This window comes from Sinohyriopsis cumingii, chromosome 5, assembly GCF_028554795.1.
Source record: "Sinohyriopsis cumingii isolate HCF-2022 chromosome 5, ASM2855479v2, whole genome shotgun sequence".
NCBI classification, from domain to species: Eukaryota; Metazoa; Mollusca; class Bivalvia; order Unionida; family Unionidae; genus Sinohyriopsis; species Sinohyriopsis cumingii.
In genome coordinates this window covers 133,934,086-133,950,977 of record NC_142965.1, presented here as the reverse complement: position 1 = coordinate 133,950,977, position 16,892 = coordinate 133,934,086, and the positions used below count along the sequence as shown (strand labels likewise).

Here is a 16,892-nt window from a genome sequence, read left to right as displayed (position 1 = left end):
CATGGTGTTTTGAATGGATGGTCATATTAACATGGAGTTTTGAGTGGATGGTCACATTAACATGGAATTTTGAGTGGATGGTCATATTAACATGGAGTTTTGAGTGGATGGTCACATTAACATGGAGTTTTCACTGAAAGGCTACTAATATGGTGTAGATGGTCCAAAATAAAAACAGTTCCTGTCCAATAAGGCCACCATGGCAGCCATCTAAAAAATCTTGTTGTTGATTCTGCTCCTAAATTAAAAGTCATATCAGTATGAGGATTTTACTTCTATTTGGTCCTAAATGAAGATGATGTCAGTCTGCCATCCAGTATGGCTACCACAGCAGTCTACTTTACTTCTAGTTGGTCTTAAATGAAGATGATGTCAGTCTGCCATCCAGTATGGCCACCACAGCAGTCTACTTTACTTCTAGTTGGTCCTAAATGAAGATGATGTCAGTCTGCCATCCAGTATGGCCACCACATCAATCTACTTTACTTCTAGTTGGTCTTAAATGAAGATGATGTCAGTCTGCCATCCAGTAAGGCCACCACAGCAGTCTACTTTACCTCTAGTTGGTCCTAAATGATGATGATGTCAGTCTGGCGTCCAGTATGGCTACCACAGCAGTCTACTTTACTTCTAGTTGGTCCTAAATGAAGATGATGTCAGTCTGCCATCCAGTATGGCTACCACAGCAGTCTACTTTACTTCTAGTTGGTCCTAAATGAAGATGATGTCAGTCTGCCATCCAGTATGGCTACCACAGCAGTCTACTTTACTTCTAGTTGGTCCTAAATGAAGATGATGTCAGTCTGCCTTCCAGTATGGCTACCACAGCAGTCTACTTTACTTCTAGTTGGTCCTAAATGAAGATGATGTCAGTCTGCCATCCAGTATGGCCACCACATCAATCTACTTTACTTCTAGTTGGTCTTAAATGAAGATGATGTCAGTCTGCCATCCAGTAAGGCCACCACAGCAGTCTACTTTACCTCTAGTTGGTCCTAAATGATGATGATGTCAGTCTGGCGTCCAGTATGGCCACCACGGCAGTCTACTTGTAAATTTTGTTATTGCTAATCCTCCTGAATGGAAAGTTATGTCAGCATGAGATTTTCACTGAAAGACTTCTTGTCATGTTTTGTTGGTTGCAAATAATTGTGCCCATCTGATATCCAATATGGTCCCAACAGTCTTGTAGCTATTCCTCCTTTATGGAAAGTCATATCAGTATTGGGTTTGTACCAGATTTATTTTGATGTATCGTTGGTATTAAATGAAAATGGTACCAGTTCGAGATCCCGTATGGCTACCATGGTGGCCATCTTTAAATTTTTTATTGTTATTCCTAATAAACTGAAATTCATGTTGACAGATTTTTTACTATAAGTCTAATTGTGAAATCTTAATCCTAAATGAAAATGGTGCTTTTCTGAACTCAAATATAGCTGTCATAAAGAAAAGATTGAAAACTTGTAACAAATTCTTTTAAATGGGCAGTCAACTCAAGAAAAGTCTTATGGTGTACAGTTTGTCCAAAATAGAAATTTCACTGATCTTATATCCAATATAGCTGCTACAATGGCTAATTTGAAAAATCTTATTTTCCAAGAATGTCAGAAATGGTTTCAACATTCAGCAGTAAAAAAAAAAAAAAAGGTCTTATTTTGAATTCCTGGAAATTCATTTTGGACAATAGAGTATCAGTTTCTGAAGGATTCTTGTTTCAATCAATCATTAGTATTATGTTATTCATTCTGGTTGATTTGCATGCAAATTTAACTGAAAAAATAGTTAATTCTGAAACTTTTAATTATCAATTGGTGCATGTACAAAACATAATTGCAAACAAACTCTGCTCCTGTAAAAAAAATGTCATATAATCTTTATTAATTTTTTCAAACAAAGATGCACGCTCATCCAGATGCTTATTGTATGTGTCAGCAAAATGGACATAGATTGAAATGTCATTTGATAAATTATGTTGGATTCACATACACAGGACTAATTATTTGAAGGATAAGAATTCAGATATAATAAGAGGAGTCACAGTGACTTCATGGTTAGCATGCTGGACATGTTACTGAAAGGATCCCAGTTTGAATCCTACAATACGATCAGCCCAGACCAGTTACTTTGGGGATTCCTTTGGCAAATTATTCCAATTGCATTAGTGCTAAATAGCATCTTTATGTTTCTGTGCTTTAAGACAACATAACAGAATAAACCAGATGTAATAAATTGATTTAACAATCTGTTCACTTTTGTACACTGTGGTATAGTTTGTACATGTATGTGCACACTTGAATGCAACAGATCAAAGCACATTATTGTAACAATTATTATTTTGCCAATTGATCGTAAATATGTCACCCAGAAGTAAAAAATATTTCTAATATCATAATTGATGAACTGAACTGTACACAGCCCATTGAGATCATTTGATGATTCTTGTATGTAAAGGAAAATTAGCTATGTTCCATTTGACAGCTTGCACTTATAATTATGGGCAAGTGAACATTAGGAATTTTTAATTGCCTTCTTTGATTATAAAATCTCATTTATCTTTTTTATGGCTTGATACTTTGATGAGTGGGAAGACATATTTTGGGATACCGTATATACTTACATAATAAATCTAGACCAACTACAAACACCATAGACCCTGATCTGCCATCTCATAAAGCACCAGTAGATCATGGTCTGTGTTGTTTGTTTTATTGATTATTCCAAAGAAATGGAATGAATCTTGATCTGCTGAAGCATTCAAGTCCGATTATCGATTATTTTTTTGGTCGTAGGACTTACTCATCATTAAAAATCCAAAGAGTTGTATAATTATGTTCATTTAAAAAATGACACTACAGTATCTATAAATATTTCTTGCAACCTTGGTACATTACTTAGTACAGGGAAAAGAAAATCACATATCCATGATTTTACATGATACCATGGCCAGACCACTTTTTCAGTTACATTTTGCCTGTTTTAATTTAGACTGTATGAATGCATAAGCTATAGCTTTTGACCCAACCCATATCACAGCTTGTACTTTTATCAATCAGCTAAAAGGCAGATGAAGATGAGTACATTCTTTTAAATTGCCAGACTATCCTTCCATATCTCGATGCCAAGGTTATCGTATAGATCTGTTTCCACTCAAAGTGATGGACTTTCATAAAGTTGCACCCATACAATCTAAATCATAGTGACTTGCATATTTATTGATGATAGAGATCCTTCAAATGGTTTTTTTTTGTGAACAGGGGAATCATTTTCTGTATGCTTCATACTTGTTTGGAAAATGTTGGATACATTCATTCTAGGCAACCATTTAGTAATTTGGTCTTTCCTGTACTACTGACCCCTTTTCAAAACTAGACTCATCTTGCTTCCCAGCATGCATTGGATGAAGCTAATCATAACCACCAGGATGTGTCTGATCCCTGTTGACTGTTTGTCATTATGAAAGTGGATCACTTAATGTGCAAACTTGGTATTGAGATCTGGAGAGTTAAAAATTTAAGATATTTTAAAGAACGTAATCATTTTCATAAATTTTTACAATATTGTGCTTTATTTCATCGGATTTAGATATCGATGCATCGATGATAGAGAATACAATGCAGGATGATAGGAGCACGAGGCATGTAATAATTGATTTAAATTATCTGAAAAAGAACATTATCTCATTGTTTTTTTCTTTCCCTTTAAATCACATAAATTCAGTAAAGCAGTGTGTCAAAACTGTTCTTCTTAAACCCACCATCTTTACTTGAGATTATGTCCTTATACCTCTGATCAGATAAATGCTGCAAAAAACACTCTTCAGTTTTAATAAATTGCAAGGTAATATCATATGTATTTGTGTACAAGTGCGTATCCCACAGTCCCAGATGTGATGTCAGATAATGCACCGGCAGATCTGGGTCTGTGCAGTTTGTCAAGAGTAATAAAACAACAGATAATGCACCGGCAGATCTGGGTCTGTGCAATTTGTCAAGAGTAATCAAACAACAGATAATGCACCAGCAGATCTGGGTCTGTGCAATTTGTCAAGAGTAATCAAACAACAGATAATGCACCAGCAGATCTGGGTCTGTGCAATTTGTCAAGAGTAATCAAACAACAGATAATGCACCAGCAGATCTGGGTCTGTGCAATTTGTCAAGAGTAATCAAACAACAGATAATGCACCGGCAGATCTGGGTCTGTGCAATTTGTCAAGAGTAATCAAACAACAGATAATGCACTGGCAGATCTGGGTCTGTGCAGTTTGTCAAGAGTAATAAAACAACAGATAATGCACCGGCAGATCTGGGTCTGTGCAATTTGTCAAGAGTAATCAAACAACAGATAATGCACTGGCAGATCTGGGTCTGTGCAATTTGTCAAGGGTAATCAAACAACAGATCCTGATCTTCAAGCACATTATGTATTTATTAAGCCTGGGGAGGTCTGTCAGTATATTTCAAATAGTACTGTATTCATTCTGGTCAATATTTGTGTAACCTGCATATTGTTTGTTTGTCTATGCTTACCCCATGGTTTGTTAGTAATCTGCTTCCCCCAAGAGTTGATAATAAACATGTTATTTTATATATTGTACTTTAATAATGTTCATTGAACATTTAAAAGATATACAGAAAGAAAACTAATGAAAACCCTTTGGTTCATTCATGGAGTTCACACTATTCTGCCAGTCTGCCTTGGATCCCTGCACATTGTAGGGCCAGGCCTGAATTCTGCAGTAGATTCAATGATACAAGAAATGTTTGTCTTTCATACGTGGACTTTGATGTGTAATTTGCAGTTTATGTATGTGATACTATTGTGATGCATATTGTATGCAATACTACTAGAGTATTGAAGACAATTACTGTAAAATGTATTATGATACAACATGGCCAGTGAAACCCAGCCCTAGCTCACGTAATGTGCTAGCTGATCAATAGACCCAGATCTTTAGGTGCAGTATGCAATGACATGTCAGGGTCTGTGTTGCTAATATGAACAGAATTCACGAACATGAGACCCAGGTTTGCAGGTGCATTGTAAAACTACATATCATGGTCTATACTGTTAACATGAGCAGGGTCAACAAATGTTAGACCCTGATTTGTTGGTACAGTATGCAATGACAGATCAGGGTCAGTGCTATTAATATGTGCAGACTCATCGAATATAATAGACCCTAGTCTGCTGGCGCATTGTGCAATGACAGAGTCTATGCTGTTAATATGAGCAAAGTCATTAAACATAATAGAACCTGATCTGATGGCACATGTGATGACAGATCAGGTTCTATGCTGTTAATATGAGTGGACTCATCAAACATAAGAGACTGATCTGCTGGCATAATCTGCAGTGATAGATCAGGTTCTATGATATTAATATGAGCAAAGTCACCAAGCATAATAGACCCTGATCTGATGGCACATTACTTGATAATATATCAGGGTCTATGCTGTATGCATGAACAGAATCTACATACATAATTGACCCTGATTTGGTAGCACATTATGCAGTGACAGATCAGTGTCTGTAGTGTTTGCATGTTAGACATGTACATGAGGATAAGTAGATTGTTTTTCTTGGCTTTCAAGGTTAAAAAGCATTTCAGAGCAAATTTAAGCATGGATGTAAATTATTGGCAAAAGAAATTCCACAGGTTCATTGTGTGTGAAAATGAACCTTAATAAATGGGTTTGAATTTTATTTTTCTTAAATGATATTGCTTGACTGACTGTTTAATTTGGTTGCATTTGAATTTGAAATATGCTTGTATATTGTAGGTTTGAATTTTTGTAAACAAATATTCAAGACATTTCTTCAAAATAAATTATATAGCTTGGGAAGATCTTAAATTCCAAGGCCATGCAGGATATCCTTCCAATTATCGAACAGGTGAGTGATGATTGAAAAAGAGAATGAAATTGATAAAATGAAACTATCACATGAATGCATAATATTATCACATGAAATTTAAAAAAGAAACATTTCGAATGTTTTTTTACTGCTTGAATTATGTTTCTGGTTCAACCTTCTTTACGGCAATTGTTTGATAGTTTCGTCATATTTGTTTTGTGAATTGATGGCCTTCAAATATCACCACCATCTGATTAGCTTGGATCCTCTGCCAGGATGTGCCCTTGGGTAAGGCACTTTACCTCCTCCTACCATGGCATAATAAAACCTTTAGTGTGCCAATGTGCTGAAACCACTAAACCATGCCAACCCGGATCTGCCTGTTTTGAATTCTGAACATGAAATTTGAGGCTGCTCCTCATGCATGTTGGGAAGCTAATGTCTGCCTTAATTAATTTCAAGAGCTGTCATCTGCACAGAGGGAAATAAAACTTGGCATATTATCTTTTAACCATTTGGCTAATTTTGAATTTATAATCAATACAAGATTTCAGGTTTTGTTATTTACACTTGAAAGTAACTAAAAATTCACATGCTAGGTTCGAAAACCTTGGTACAGTATAGGCTTTTGTATGGTGTAAGATCGGTAATGATAAACAGGAATTGAGTTTGATTACAAGATGGTAAATTCTTTCCTGGAATGATGAAAAGAAAGTTCCCAGTTTGTAGGTACCATTATATTAAATCATGCATCAGGTCTTAGTTATTAGCAAGATCTTAATTTTCAGAATGCTTCAGAGTCTATTCTGGGATATGCAAGTGCAAGCACCATTCTAACATTTAAAATCACACCCAACAAAATCAACAATATACATAAAATTTGTACATTGTATTTTCAGCCCATACCTATATTTGTTAATTAAATCCCTTCTGTATTTGGAAAATTCATCCCTATTTTCAAATGAAAGAGGGATTTTCCCCCTATTGTTTAGGTCCTAAAATTGACCATTTGGGAATCTCAGATTTTGTAGGTTTTTCTCTGAAGCACTTTTTTTTCTTTCTGTAAAGCTGTAAGCACATTTCTGTAATAGTTTTGTCTGTGTGCAAAGAATTTTAAAAACCCCAAGAAAACCATTTCCTGCTTGACAGTTAAGTGGACTTGTCAGACACAAGAGTAAGCAGCTATTGTACTCTTGAATGAGCTTATCGCCATTAACATCTGACATGATTTTATCAAAATTTTGCATATTTTTTTTGAGGTCTTAACAGTTTCTTATCTTTTGGAAAAGCCCTTTCTTTGAAAATTGAAATTCTCATAAACTAGATGTAATTGCTTGGTCGAGTAATACAGATTTTAGTTCTTGGAAAAAAGTTGTTTTGAATGTTTTTCATTTTGGGGATTCCAGTAACTTGTTATGTATATTTCTTTTCTCAATTTTTTTGTTGCTGTTGTATTGTTGCAATGTTAATTACCCATTGTAGGCAGAACCTGAGGGTTGGCAAGTTCCTTTACTTTTATTGGCATATTAAATTCTACTTATCAATACTGTTCATACATCAGGAATCTAGTATTGTATTTTTTTATGCATGAACTGGTGTGATAAGAAATCAAGTTACAAATTTTGCTTCATTTTGTTGGGTTTTTTTTTTACATGAATGAAAAATAACCCTTTAACATTTTGTCACAAGTTTTACAAGGCACATAGATCTTAATTAAGAGTGAGAGCATATCATTTCACTTCTTTTCTTTTCTTTGTTTGTTTGTTTGTTTCTTTCTTTCTTTCTTCACACTGGTTTCTTATTTCCTTTGTCATATAACCTTGGTTTTTCACCATTTATGTTAACTTGTAACCTTTTTTCTAACTGAAGAGATGTGTATTATATGCTTTTGAAGAATTTAAATTACAGCTGTAAATCAGTCCAAAGATTTCCATTCAAGATTTTTAAGCTTAATGAACAAATATGTGATGCATACTGCTGGGATGGCAACTAGATAGACTCTATGAGTGTGCTGGAACAGTGATGGAGCCTTTAAAAGCTTCCAGTATTGTTTTATGGGCAGAAAATGAATGAGTGATACAGTAAATTATCAGTGAGATTGGTTGCTGTAATTGCTTCAGTGATAAATTATCTCTTCTTTAAAAATGTTATGAATTATAAATGCATCCCAAGTTTTAAGTCTTCAAATTGAAGAGAACCCTAAATAAACTATTATCTCCTAATTTCTTTCTTTCTTAATGTTCAGCTAAGACTATTTCATTCGAGTTCCTGGGAATTAACAAACAGGGTTCATATGTTGTAAGAATTATACAACTAATTTTGGTTCAGTATTGATATGCATTACATTATTTTGATATACCCTACATTATTTTGATATACCCTACTTTATTTTGATATTACCCTACATTATTTTGATATACCCTACATTATTTTGATATTACCCTACATTATTTTGGTATACCCTACATTATTTTGATATACCCTACATTATTTTGATATTACCCTACATTATTTTGATATTACCCTACATTATTTTGATATACCATACATTATTTTGATATTACCCTACATTATTTTGGTATACCCTATATTATTTTGATATCCCTACATTATTTTGATATGCCCTATATTATTTTGTTATTTAAGGACATTATAGTTGCACAACAAAAATTTTAGCTAGACTTTTGTGGTTCACATTGTTCAGCCGTATGTTACTATTCCAAATTATGGCCCCCCTGTGGTGAAGATATGAGAGTTTAAGGTATTTAAAAACTTGACCTCTAGTTAAGAGGAAAAAGGAGAATTGCTCCATTCACTAGGTGGGGTAGCTCCCCAATAATTCAGTCATCTTAAAATCAAGATCTCCTTATAGTACCATTGATTATCGTCATATTTTATGTCATTGAGTACCATCTATCATTGTGCATGCCGTCTTGTAACATTCGGCACTAGTTGAATAAAACTGTAATATCCATAATTTAGTGACGAAGACTAAAACATTTTCCAAGATGAAATCAGTGTATAATTCTCAATAATGTAAAATAAGATCAAATATTGTTGTAATAATGGTTTATCAGTAGAGAGCTGAATTTTTATCTTAGGTGCATAACGATACACAACAGCATCGTACAGCATTCATATTTTAAAAACTATAATTCCGAACACACTGTTACTAACAATATCATGCACTTTATGTGACAGCTTACTGAAAAAATAAACCACTCCGGTGGCCTAGTGGTTAGAGCGTCCGCCTTGGATGCAGGAGGTCGTGGGTTTGATCCTGGCTGAATCATACCAAAGACTTTTAAAAATGGTACTAACAGCTGCCTTGCTTGGCGCTCAGCATTAAGAGGTTAGTGTTAGGACTGGTCGGCCTGGTGTCAGCATAATGTGACTGGGTGGGACATCATGCTGCATGTCTGGAGCATGATGCCCCAGTGCTAGACATCACTTTAAACTGCCACACTATAGACATCGTAGCAGTATGACTGAATTTTTTTTAAAGCTACGTTAAAAACCTAAATCTCACACACACACTTACTGAAAATAAGTGAATCGGGAATTCTAAATTGTCACCAAAATATTACCTTTAATCACACTGTCTGCGAGATCTCAGTTATGACCAGATCTTAGTTTTAATCAGATATTTAATCCCAGTAATTTCTGCCTTACTTACCCACAAGTCTGAGTAAACTGCAAACAACATAGACCCTGATATGCTCTCACATAATAGGCCAGTTGATCAGGATTATGCTGTTGTTCTACTGATCAGTCCTGGCAAACTGCATAGACCCAGATTTGCTGGGGCACTTTACAGTGTCAGATGGGGGTCTGTGTAGCATGTAGTTGGGATTCCTGTTATATACGTGTTAGTCATTGTGATTGAATAAACATTAAAAGAATGACAATTTAGCACTGGCCTTGAGGACTGGATAGATAAAAAAAAATTGCAATTATAATGTGAAAACCAGGTGGCATTATTGGTTGTATTTTAAGAAATATAACAATGAGTAAGCTTTGAAAATTCACAATAAACTTCTGGGGGTAGGAAAGAAACTGAAAAAGATAAGAATCATAATTTTGACTGTTTGAAATAAGGTTAAAATTTGCAGACCTTGTTCATATTTATATCTGATGTTTTTTTTTTCTTCCTTTCTTTCAATGGATCTTTCATAGAATTGAGCACAATTGATATATTAATTGGTTGACTGGTTGGGTCATTCGCACATTAGTACATAAAAGACTAGTGTAGAGGTGGTGGGAGTGCAGAACCTTAACCAGGGACACACTGGCAACTGACCTTGGCTGATTTGGGCAGGATTCAGATCTGAGCCACAGTGGCATCCTTTGAGATTTATGAAAAATTAACAATATTGATTTAACCAGGGCTGTAAACATAAACTGAAAAATGCATGATCTTCATTTCATTTTGACCTAACTATCATATCACTAGAAACTTGAGAGTCTTGAATAAGGAAAACCTTTTGACTCTTCCATTTCCTTGTCTCAGGCACGGTGCATTAGGCTTCTCTCAAATTCCCAGCTGAGTGCTGTGTCGGGGATGGGAAAATTCTGCCAAGACTGAACACTGAGGAGTTGGAGAAAATGGTTACACTGTTGCTTAGATTGCCTGGTTCAGTAATAACAACACTATCAGCTGAATGTAATTAGCATAACTGCTTGCTTCTTTGTGTCGGCTGGCTGTCACAAAGCCATGCAGTCACGTGTTTCAAGGTGTCTCATCCCACTAAATATAAGCAGCATTCAATAATAATCATTTTCAAGTCAGCTGAGAACTTGCGTGGTATGCTGCACTTGTAGTAAAATGTAATCCGTGTCGCGAAGTATAAAATGTATTGAAGGAAGAAAAATTGTTTTATGTAGAAAAGTTTTCATCTGGCTTTAGGAGTGTTGGTTTTTTAATCCAGTGTAGATATGTATTAATTCAAGGATACTGTGAAAGAAAAGGAGATTGTAATGTTTTACCTGTGTTGGCTAGAGCTTTGATCAGCTGCAGATTTGTTATTGTGTGATGCTCTGAAGTTTGTGTTGAATGATTCAGATAAAAGAGTAGATTGATGAGTGTCACAAATGGAGATAGCAGCCTTTGTAGTGGACTCCGCAAGTTGACGGATGCTTTATCCATGAAGCTTTGGAAGAAAAAGAGGATGTCTAAACAGTATTATAGGTAGTATTTCAAAAAGGAATCTTTTACGTTTGGGAAATATGTCTCAAAAGGAAACCACACACACAGGCACACACACACACACACACACATTTTTTTTGTTGGGGAAAACTAATTTGAACTGTTAATAATTTCCAAGCAAGTTACATTCAAAGATTTTATTCTACACAAATCATTTGCCATTGATGAAACGGGTGTATTATTAATATCGTACATTGATATATACCATCGTTGTTTATCACTACATTTGATGGCCGTTTCTCTGAAATTCAGTGTGTCTGTTCTGTTGTAAGTTCAACTAAATTGTCGGAGTCTTCAAAGCAGATGACAGCAACTAATTACTTCTGTAGTGTAAACAAGTGTTCCTGTTACGTTTATGTGTGAAATAGAAATACGAAAAAGTGTTAACAAGTGTTCATTACTTGGTTCTTTGTGACATACAAACATACAGGCAATACCCCCCCCCCCCCCCCCATATTTGAATGTCACGATGATTTAACATTATACAGTAATCAGTGTGCAGTAAAGGCGTCGCTGTGGTGCTGTCATAAAATTAAATGATAAAAGCTGGAATTTTGTTTTTCTGTTATATTTTTGTGTTTGTATGTACATAATTTATGTCATTATGAGTTGCAAAATTGGTTTTGTTATTGATCGGAATCATGAGTTGCTCAGATTATTTTGACATTAATTGGAATGCACTGTGTCAGTGTTTGTTAATTGTGACAATAAAGTAAGTAATTCATGCTTCGCCACGAAAGTTTGACTTCATCCTCCAGCTGTCGACCCCAGACGCTACTAGTCGCGGTATAATTTTTTTATGTACTTTGGCATGCGTTTTGTGTGTGTGTGTGTGTGTGTGTGTGTGTGTGTGTGTTTTATCTTGTTGTTTATGTTTACATTTATTTAGAATTTTTATTTACTTGGAAAGGCTTATCAACCAACATTTTTTGTGCAGTTGATTTTACATTTGTCGAGCTTTATCTTCAGTTGGCACCACGAAACCATTATTATTGTAATGAGGTGCCATAAAATTTACTTTATATATGCTGGTATGCATTCTGTGATGATGATCTAACAGTTTATTTCAAGATGTTGAAATAAAAAAAAAAATTGTTTGACTTTTTAAGGATTTGGTCCTTTCTTAGGTTATGTGTCTTTCTTCGGATACCCAGATTTCCTTGACACATTGTATGTTTAGTTTTGTGAGCTTTAAGCCATTTTTCAGCACACGTTAGGCAATACATGGTGAATAGTATATTTGGCGGAGGAAGAGCCTGGGAAGAACCACCAACCCACTGGAAGCTACTGGCAAGCCTTCTCACCCTCGTGTGAGATTTCTGAGTGATCTGCCTTAGAACACTTGGCCACCTAGATTTAAAGTTGGAGAGTGAGTTGCCAAAGTATGTGAGTGGTTTTGTTTGGGGGACCTCCCCAAACATGAATGCAGTTTGGGGCACCTCCCCAAAACATGGATGCAGTTTGTTTTGTATTGTTGTAAAATAGTTGGGTGTAAAGTAAAAGTGGCTAGGTAAATCACCTTTCTCCTTTCTTACATTGCACCACCCTACCCAACTTTTCACTAGAAAATTTAAGTGAATGCAATTTTGTTGGTAAGTTATAACTTTGTAACTTGGAAAGTTCATGAAATAAAGTCGGCTTGAAAATATATAGTCTGTAGTTTTATTCAAATCCTGAGCATGTAGCAAGTTCAGGGGGATGGATGGTGGCTCATGTTGTAGGTTCTTCATAGCTGAGTGACTTGGTATAATAATTTCTCTGTACCTGAGTTGATCCCCTCTGTACCAGTTGACCCCATGTAGCTTTCATGACTAATTGATTATACAGATCAACTGTTTAGACATTAAGACCTTGATGGATGATAAAGATTAAATCAAGTGACCAGAACGTCATGAAGGAAACTATTAAAAGAAATGTTGAGATATTTGTGTTTACATTGTTTAGGCATATAGATGGCAAACACCAGTCTATATAATTTTATAGACTTCACAGTAAGAAGTGATGCATTGGTTGCCATGATGCATTATTTGCAATGATGCATTGACATCTGCACATTTTAAGCATATATGTAATTGCATTTTTCATCATTGCTTTCTTCTTTGGTCCTGATTCCATTCTGAAAGAGGTTTCAATGCACCAGTCCCCTAGGGAGGGGCCAAAGAAGCAAATGTATTGGTTTAGTGTTTTCATTTAGCTCATTACCATACAAGTTTTTTGGCACCCTTGCATACATGTACATTCTGTACTAGAATTCTAAAATTTGGTTGCAGGATGTACTATATTCGTTTTTCTCCAAATGTAGGTCACTGTAGCATATTTCAGGTTTCATTGATTTGGGTTTAAGTTTGTATTGAAGTTAATTTCTCAAGCACTGTTAGTGCTAAAATCATCAGAGTTTGTGATTATATTGAGAGTAATACTGTAGCCATGGGACATTTGTTGTGATGCACCAGCAAATTTAGGAGAAAAAAAAATTGAGGATGATTTAGGATTTTGCTTTTCTTTTTGGGGGATGATACACAGAGAAAGCTTAAGGGTTATGGACAAATCTGTAAACGCTTTCCTGCTTACAAACATTGTAATCATAACAAACTATTCTTGTGTTGTACACTATTTTTTATTGTGTGCTGTCCGGTGTGTTACACTATTTGTTGTGGTGTACCACTCGGGCGTGTTGTGAACTATTTGTTATGGTATAATACTCAGATGTGTAGTACACTATTTGTTTCAGTGTACTATTGGTGGGATAGATGATACCTATAGTCATATCACCTTTTACAAGTTTATCTTCATTGAAAAGTAGATTCTTACTTTATCATCATTTTCAAACCAGCTATGAACTTTGGAAAGTGAAAACACCACAAAGATAAAAAGCACAGTGTACAATGATTTAATGTTGATAGTTAATTTTAACTTTTTAAATTGATGCATTGAAATGGTAATGTGAAAAGATACAAAAGAGCATGAAACAGTAACTGGTAGCTAACTGTTATTTGAGAAATGGAATGGGTCAGTTGGTAGAGTGTTCAGTTTTTAGCCATTAGGTCATGGGTTCAAATCTCAGTGCCAGTGGTCTGCATAGAGTATCCTTGACAAAGTATTTTGCCTCAGAACCAGAGCATACATTCTTAGAAATATTGTTTGTGGCAAAAATAGATAATGTTGCTTGTTGAAAATGAAATATTACATTCAAAAGAGATTAATGTCTATATTTAGCTTGTTTCTTTTTTATTAATAATAATAATAAATAATAATAATGATAATAATTAATAATGATAATAATAAATGGATTTGTTTTTATACTTTCTCTAATTTCTTTTCATAAAAAGTTCTTGATTTGAATGGAAAGGTAGTTGGCTGAAATTGATCCTAATTGGGAGTGTTGCCTTGTTTTTTTTTATAGCATGAAATAGTTTATTGAGATATAATGGGGCCATATTGTTTGAAACTTTATGCACAAATCTCGCGTTTCTCAAAAGTATTCATAAACATTTTCATAAGCTCTTTCTTACAAGCAAATAATTTACAAATATTCTTGCTAGAAGTGTTTCCCCAGAAAACATAACAGTAGTTTTGATATAGTTGTATATATATTTTGTAATACATTAACCTATGTTTAATTGATCGATATAGGCTTATAACCATATAATAAATAATTGCATACACAAATTAACTTTATGACGCATGACTTGAATATGTTCATTTCATTGCAAACTGTTCGGAACCATCATCCCCCCAAGGATGTCATGAGTCACCATTTCTAGGCAAATTTCATTCCACTTAAGATTCAAATTGTTATTTTCCAATTTTGCTATCTTTTAGTTGGTGGAAATTGTAATCATTAATACTTAGTATTGCCTGCATTTACTTTCATGCTAAGTAAGGGAGATCTCTTTGATTGTAGCTGTTTGAAATTTGATAGAGTTTTGTCATCTGTGTACATGAAACATAGTTGCCAATTTTCAGCGGCAGTGTGTGTTTATGTGATTTGGATTTTTATTGTAGCTTTAACAACTTTTCAGTCACACTGCTACGATGTCTGCAGTGTGGCAGTTTAATGTGATGTCTAGCACTGGGGCATCATGCCATAGACGTGTCCCCCCAACCCGGTCACATTATCCTGACTCCAGGCAGACCAGTCCTAACACTGTCTTCTTAATGCTGAGTGCCAAGCGAGGCAGCTGTTAATACCATTTTGTTTGCAAGTCTTTGGTATGACTCAGCCGGGGATTGAACCCACAATCTACCACATCCGAGGTGGATGCTAACCACTCAGCCACCGGAGCAGTTTCAGTGGCATATCATTTATGAAAATGAGAAAGACGACTGTTTCCAGGATTTACCCCTATGATACTCCACATGACTGGTTCCAGAATTTACCTCTGATACTCCACATGACTGTTTCCATGATTTACCCCTATGATACTCCACATGACTGGTTCCAGAATTTACCTCTGATACTCCACATGACTGGTTCCAGAATTTACCTCTGATACTCCACATGAATGGTTCCAGGATTTACCCCTATGATACTCCACATGACTGGTTCCAGGATTAACCCGTGATAGTCTCCATATGTAGTTCTTCTTTAGAAAAAACTGCCAATTATTTGGACACACTGTTTTTTCGTTGTTAGATATCATGTAAATCAAGCAATTGTTGAATTGTCACATTAAAAAATGTTCATTTATTGATAAGAATACCATGATCGACAAGGTCAAAAGGTTTTCTGGGATCTGCTGGTATGGATATAACCAGTTATCCATGATTTAAGTCAGTAATCCATCGGTCATGGAGACTAAGGCTGTCTTACAGGAGTGGTTTTCTCTGAACCCTAATTGGTTTTAGTGAATTAAATTATAGCTTTATTGGTACATCGAAAGATTGTAATGCTCATGTGTTTCAAATAGTTTGGACAGAGATGGTAAGATTGATATGGGTCTGTAGTTATTTGCCGCCAGACTTGTAAATGGGGGAAAAACACTCAGGTGAATATGCTTAGATTACATTGTAAGGTATGCTACTAATATATCATATTTGTAGCAGCCCTCAGGAAGTATGATCCAATGTAATCTAAACATGTCCATTTCATTGTTGCAATTTCACTATGTACAAAATTTTTAAAACTTCTGGATTTTCTGTTGCAGAGATAAAATATTTGTTTGCAGGAATTTTTAAAAAAGAATTTTGTATTGGAGTTCACAATGGTTTCCTTAATTAAATGATATACAGTGTACTGACAAAACATTCCATTTTGATAGCAATAAAAGTACCAGGTTCTGTGTGTACGCTTGTGAATGTCATCAGTGTTTTGTGAACAGAAGAAATAATAAACCAGTCTTCTAGTTATAATGTCATGTACAGTTTCTGTGCACATTTTAGGACCCATTTCAAAAGTAATTGTTGAAGTTATTCTATAGACTTGCAAACAAAACTGATTCAACTACAATATGCTTTGACCCAAATCTTCTGTTCCCATAATGCACTGGTTGATCTGGGTCTGTGCACTTTGGTGAGAGTAATCAGTAGAACAAACAAAAGGACTTGGATTAATGTGTAGAACATGCAATTGTAAGTGTTGGTGTATCAGGATCTATGTTATTTTCATTTGGACCTGACTTGCAATCAACTATAAAGGATTAAAAAAAACCAATGATTTAAGTTTATTTTGCGAGTACAAGATCTTTTATATATTTCTTTACAGTAGTTCCTCTCTTTATATGCCAATTTCATATAACACATGCACATGTACTCGTTTTCTCAAATTTGAATATTTCATCCCATCTAAAAGTAACCTACCTTGAAGGAAAATTTTACTTAGCTGGTG

The 16,892-nt window shown here is 35.0% G+C and overlaps 1 protein-coding gene across 10 annotated transcripts in view; it reads left to right on the top strand.

Moving 5' to 3' along the window:
* Positions 1 to 16,892, top strand: part of LOC149800272 (kelch-like protein 5) — a 295,329-nt gene that overhangs the window by 174,983 nt on the left and 103,454 nt on the right. The window contains exon 1 of one of the 10 annotated variants that reach the window (XM_089959846.1): positions 10,517 to 11,047. The exons of the other annotated variants lie outside the window; for them this stretch is intronic. Coding sequence (XP_089815972.1) covers positions 10,938 to 11,047 — 110 coding nt within the window. The 5' untranslated portion in view covers positions 10,517 to 10,937. Of the gene's footprint in view, positions 1 to 10,516; positions 11,048 to 16,892 lie in introns of those variants that run through there. 10 annotated transcript variants of the gene reach the window in all.